This window comes from Pezoporus flaviventris, unplaced genomic scaffold (genome assembly GCF_033815535.1).
Source record: "Pezoporus flaviventris isolate CSIRO_AGI_PZ_B2104156 unplaced genomic scaffold, CSIRO_AGI_Pfla_v1 ptg000001l, whole genome shotgun sequence".
Taxonomy (NCBI): Eukaryota; Metazoa; Chordata; class Aves; order Psittaciformes; family Psittacidae; genus Pezoporus; species Pezoporus flaviventris.
This window is the reverse complement of record NW_026892549.1, coordinates 35744730-35750729: the sequence shown is the minus strand read 5'-3', so window position 1 is coordinate 35750729 and position 6000 is coordinate 35744730. Positions and strand designations below refer to the sequence as shown.

Sequence of the window (6000 nt, the reverse complement as noted above, 5' to 3'; positions counted from 1 at the left end):
ATGCTGCTCTTCTCAAATGAGACGGATAATTAGCTGCCCCGCACGAATGGCGCACTCTTCTCACCCCTGATTGCTATCACCTTCTTGCTCCTGGCAGTTTTGACACCTCGTAATCAGCCTGCTGCTTTTTCTCTTTCCCTATTTCTGATTTTTTTCTCCCCCCCCCCCCCTTTTTTTTTTTTTTAAATGCAATCCCAGTTGCCATTTGGATTGAGACTCCTCTGTTGAGTTAACCTTGTATGATTGCGGGGGAAAGGGGAATGTACGGTAGGGAGGGAAAGAAATCGCCTCCTCTGAGTTTCATCTGCTGAGTGAACCATGGGTGGGGGGGTAGGAGCATCTCGGCTTGATCCTCCAGTGCTTTTGTTCGTGAGAGGGAAGAGCCTCTCCTGAGCATCCTCTGAATTAACGTTAGCTCGGGTGAGGAAGGATCATGCGTAGAGACTCCTCTGATCAGTTAATAGAGAAAAACCTGTCTTTCTACTGAGTTGTTTAGTCAAATTCAGAAATACGAGGAGGGGATTTTAAAAGTAAATTCACACTGCCAGGGACCTCCTTTTTTTTTTTCCCCCGGGTAGACAGGGAAGGCAGGTAACTTCTGAACCTCTTAGGATAAATTCATGTGTTTCATGGGAGTCAGAAGAACGCTCTGATTGGAGTGCGAGGTGGCAGAGGGAACTTCTTCCCTTCCAATTCCAGAGAAATAAGAGATCTCAGCTAATGCTCTGGTGATTTCTGAGAAATCTTAAAAAAACAGAGGACTCGTGGAATCTGTCATAGGAGCATTTTCCTCTCCTCTAACAAGCACTGACAGTCTAATTACTGGAGCTACGAGCAGCTGTCGAGTTAGCCGGGGAAACAGAGCAGCTACATGTGTTCTCCCCGGCCGCCGGCACCGAGCTCTTGCACCGGGCTGAGCGGGTCGTAATGCCCCAGCCCGTCCCTGGGCAGCCGGGGGGTGGTTTGCTTCCTTCTGCCTTCCCTTCGGGTCGGAACGAGAGCTCTCGCTAACGGCGGCCGCCGGCCCCGGGAAGGACTCCGCCGGCCCTGAGCGGCAGGAACTCGTCAGTGCCCCTTGGCATAAGTCTGCTGTTCGGTCCTTCCCCTCAAGTATTTAGTAATAATTTAGTATTATTATTTTTAATGAAATCCCACCTCCCGTTTGGATTCAGCCTCCTCTGCTGAGCTGAGCTGGTGAGGAAGGGGGAGCGGCGGGAGGAATGCTGAACCTCCTCTAGTGAGTGTAATAAAGCAGATGTCCCTGCTGGCAGCAGCAGCCTCCTCCAGTAAAGTTGTATGAGTGGGGCCCGCTCAGGGACCGCACTCGCCTCCTACTTCAAGCTGCTCACAACTGCTTAGCTTGGTATTTATTTATTTATTTTTAAACCAGAGTGGTGCCCCTCGCAGTGGTTTGATGGCCCAGCCTAACCGGACACCCTCAGGCAGCAATAGTTTTAAGCATGCAGAATTAAACAGCTTCCTAAGACGCCGCACTAGGCAGGAGCCCTCCTAGCGGGAGAGGGATGGGCTCTGCGTGAGACGAGGCTTTGGACAACTGTCTGTGTCGTCTTGTCGTCCAGCCCCCTTCCCCCGGCCGCAGAAGCGGGGGGGAGCATGGCCCTGCGGGAGGCGCGGAGCTCTGGCAGCCTCCACCAACAAAGACCCGCGGCCCCGCGCGGGGCTCCCTCCGCGCCAGCCGAACAGCGTCCGCGCACGGCGGGGAGAGGAGACACGACGGCGACGGACACACAGAGATGACTTTATTTTCTTTAAAGGTGACTCGCAGTTTGTTCAGTTCTTAATAACGTGAGCTCCTGAGTTCGAATTTCACGGTTGAGAGGACAAGTCGGCTTTGTGTCGGGCTGGCTGGAGATGTGCGAATCCCCATCTCTCCTCCCAATCCTGGAACTTCTGTCTCCCCCAGGAACCACCCCCAGCCGCGCTCGCCTGGGAGGTACTTCACACGCTGCACGGCGAGCCCGGGGATGAACGTATCCTCTTCTGCGCGGGATACCGCCGGGGTTTAGAGCTGTTAATAGTAACAAACTCTTTCTCCAGGTCATGGAGCAGACAAGCCCTGCGCACTGCTGTTTATTACAGTACACTCTGTTGACAGCCAGTCACAAACATGAGGTGTTTAAAATAGAGGAAATAATTTTAGAAAAATCAATTTCTAAAAATGTGCAGGTGTTAATTCTTCCCAGAAAGTGTCACCTGCAAACAAATCTTTAAAACGAGAAACTGTTGTGTTTTGCTGCTATGAAAATATTAATGCTAATTATCAAATATCAGGACTAAAACCTATATGCAGGTCAAATGCAAAAAACTTCTAGTTGCTATGATCAAATGAAATTACTTAGTACCCCCCCTTTTTAATCTGATCCTAATAAACCCAGAAAATGTGCAAACTTTATCAGAATACAGTGTTTCAATTAAACACAAATTTAAATTGCATTGAGAAGGCCATGAAGCTTATTCTAGTTAAAAATTGAGTCATTGAGATTTCGGTGATTATGTTTTTCTTTCTAGGCTGTAACAGACTTCAGCAATCCTTCATACCAGGCCAGAAGGAAAGGTAAATAATCTTTGGTATTCTTAGTTTTAGGGAAAGTTTAATCCTTTCTCACTTTATCCCTCATAGTAATACAACTTTTTCCGTGGGTGTATTTTCACAGATTATTGATAGAAAGGTACACAAAATAATATTTCTTTTTTTTTTTTATAACATGTAACAGATATCCATAAAATTGCTACTGATAGATTTTGGCAAATGGGTAATTTATGTGCTGTGTTTGATTACTCTCTCTAGTAAACAATTCATCTGGGAGAGTCAACCATTCATTTATGTTACTAATGAACAAGCCTACTCTAATTTTGACATACCTGGCATTCAGTTACTGAGATGATTTTACAAGAATCTCAATTAAGAGGTTCGCTACTGTAAGTTAAATTTGGAATTTTTGTAAGAGAAATGAAAAATGGGAGTCTACTTCTCTTCCTGTTTACTTCAAGGAGAACATAATCACATCACTGGATAGTGAGAAAAAACATCCTAGCATTACACCGGTTTCCCCAGCCAGATTAAGGCATTAATTCTGCAAATCTACACTCATAAATTAAAAGGAAAAAAAAAAAAAAAGGAAAAAGGAGAAAAAAAAAAGAAAAAGGTGTTTAACATCACTCTTGAAGGCAATACTGAAGCAAAACAAGCAATAATGTGAATTACAATATTGAAGTGACTGACAGTTTCATGTTACCTTGTCAAAGGACAATTAAGAACTTGCTTATCTGACACACCGTTTCAGTCATGAGTTCTTGTTACAAGAAGTCTTAATTCTTCAATTCTTAGCGTATCTATTGAATAAAAAAAAAAATCAAAATATATGCAAAACAGTGAACCATTGAATTCTCATACATTAAGACTGTACTTTAAAGTGGGAATTCAGATGCCGAAGAAAATCTTCCTTAGATGTCATAGATGGTGGGAAAACTTCTTGACAGAATTCGCATATTCCACACTGATTCAGTTCAGAGGCTGTATAAGATTGTGCCAGCAAATCATTGTCTTCAGGCTGCCAAATGAGCTAAAAGAAACAAAATGATTATTGCTGTGGTTTACTATGTGGTCTACATGATGCTGTGGTTTGTATTTATATAGGTGCTCTTTACACCTGTCTGGCCAGAGACATAAACTAGAGAGTTCTCATTTAAGAAAAACAAGATAGGACTTAGATTTTTTTTTTGTTTTTAAGTTCTATAAACATACTATCCTTGCAAACAATTAAAATGCCTTGGTATATATTGTTGACAAATACTGCTATGAGCAAAAGTCTGTAATACCAGCCTATCTTTAACTTTGCATTTCAGTATTTTACTGTAGAAGTCACAGTACATAACAGCCATTTAAAAGAAATGAAAACCCACATTTTTACCTTAGGAAAAAAATGTTTCATGTAAGAGTTAATGTGAATCATATTTTATTTCTATTCTTACTGACACCTAATTAGTTTTCAGCTTACTTACAAAATGACTAGAGCAATGTCACACAGCCTCAGTTACTTATTTGCTCTGACTGCCTGTTAAATATATATTTGTCTAAAAATTGTCTAAAAAAATCTCTTTAGGAATTCCTTCTGCCATAACATCATCATACTCATTGGGACCACCTGAATATCTATCCATGTATTCAGGCAATTCTGTAAACTATACTAAATTTGGTTCAGCAGCTGTACTGCTCTTGGTCCCCGAGCTAGTTAAAGTCAGCAAGCAAGTCTGTTTACCCGACATTGGAGTTCAAGAGACTTCAGCCTGATACATACTCCTAAGTTATAGTGTGCACTAATTATTTAGCATCATATCAACGAGGAATCAAAAAGTCTTTTATCAGTTTTCAGGGTAAAGTTAAAAATTAAGTTTCACTAGTATTAGCAAACCAAGATAAAATTGTTATGTTATATGGCCAGGATGATTAAGTTTTGAGTAAACTGGAAACTAAATGCATACTACTGTGATGACAAAGTAGACAGAATGGAACCAAGCTGGTTTGAGCTCTATGTGGGGATGGAAACTAGAAGAGAAGAGCACCCTACAGTTTCTTTTGGCTCAGTTCTCTCTTGCTTCAGTCACACATGGCAAAGCAAACAAGAATACTTCAGAGAATAGTTTCTTTAGAAGTTTTAAATTTCTTGCTATTGATACTTACCTACGAGTTTCACTTTTTAGCTCCTACTCAAATTTCATCAAGCCAAGTAGTTAGAATATATTGTTTATTCCTCCTGTGATAACTCACTGTACAACTAACCTGGCATTCATTACGGTTAAACCTTCTTTTTAAACCAGCTGAACTTCCTGAAATTAATTTCCTGCCCATTCCCTATTTAAACAGTGTTTAGCTTATCAGATAGCAATAGCAGATTTACTGTCTTTCATTATGGTCAGCAATCCATATAATTAAATTGACTAATTAGTAATTAAGTGCAATCACACCACTTTTTTTAGCTCAAAGAGTCTACTTATTGTATGTTGCTGGTGTAAATTGCATACTAAATCTATCTAGACACTGACACACTTAAACATCCCTACAGAAATGTGTTTAGAATTACTTGTTTCTAATACCTTATGATGTAAAGCACAATTTGAAAGAAAATAAAATAGTATTGTAAAAACCCCACAAAGGACAAAGTTAGATTTCTAATCTTGAAAGCACAACAAGGGGAGGTACTCTTAGAGCAACCCACTGAGGCAGGCACTTAACTTCTGTTCCTTTCTTTGAGTGTACTTAATATGCTTTTCAGAACAGGGATATATTTAAGCAGATGTTCCATTTCAAAAACATTAATATTCAGATTAACATCAATAGACTATAAATCTGCTTTAAAAATCATGAACATTCTTAGAACAATTTTTCGTGGTAACAACCCCCTCAAACTGTGAATACCGATAAACATATGCATCTATATGCAAGTCTCAGTTAAATGTAGTCTGTAAAATCCTAGGTCCACTAATATCCATGTTTATTTTAATCTGCTGCTCTTTTCAGTCACGTTTTTTTTTTTTTTTTAAAGTTACATCCTGAGAAAACAGGACTGAGTTTTCACATTTAGTATCCACATAGAAGGAAAGAGCTAAATTTATTATAGCAACTGAGAGCAGTTCCAAGAACTTACTGTTGCCAAATCTATTTCATTTATGGGGTTTTCCATTTTATAAGTTAACATATGTAGTAAATACTTGAAACTTTTTTCCATAGTAGTTAAAAAAAAAAAATCAGGTATGTAATTCCTCCCTATTGGAGCCTCACCAGCAGCAGGGATGACAGAAGCAGTAAGCAGTGTAACTAACCCTTAGAAAGATGGTAAAAATACTAAGAACAAGTTTATGAATAAGTTTTGCTAAGACTAATATAGTTGAAAGGGCATGTATGCAAGTAACTTTTAAACAACATTATTATTTTGAATTCCATATATATTACCTGTGAATCAAACCTTTAACACAATTAAC

General features: G+C 40.0%; 1 protein-coding gene across 4 annotated transcripts in view; it reads right to left on the bottom strand.

Moving 5' to 3' along the window:
• Positions 1-1364: 1364 nt before the first annotated feature.
• The window catches only part of TANK (TRAF family member associated NFKB activator), a 29000-nt gene continuing 24364 nt past the window's right edge, over positions 1365-6000 (bottom strand). For all 4 annotated transcript variants that reach the window (XM_061451757.1, XM_061451776.1, XM_061451766.1 and 1 more), the window contains one exon: positions 1365-3584. In XM_061451757.1, the coding sequence (XP_061307741.1) occupies positions 3417-3584 (168 nt within the window). In that variant the 3' untranslated portion in view covers positions 1365-3416. The remainder of the gene's footprint in view (positions 3585-6000) is intronic.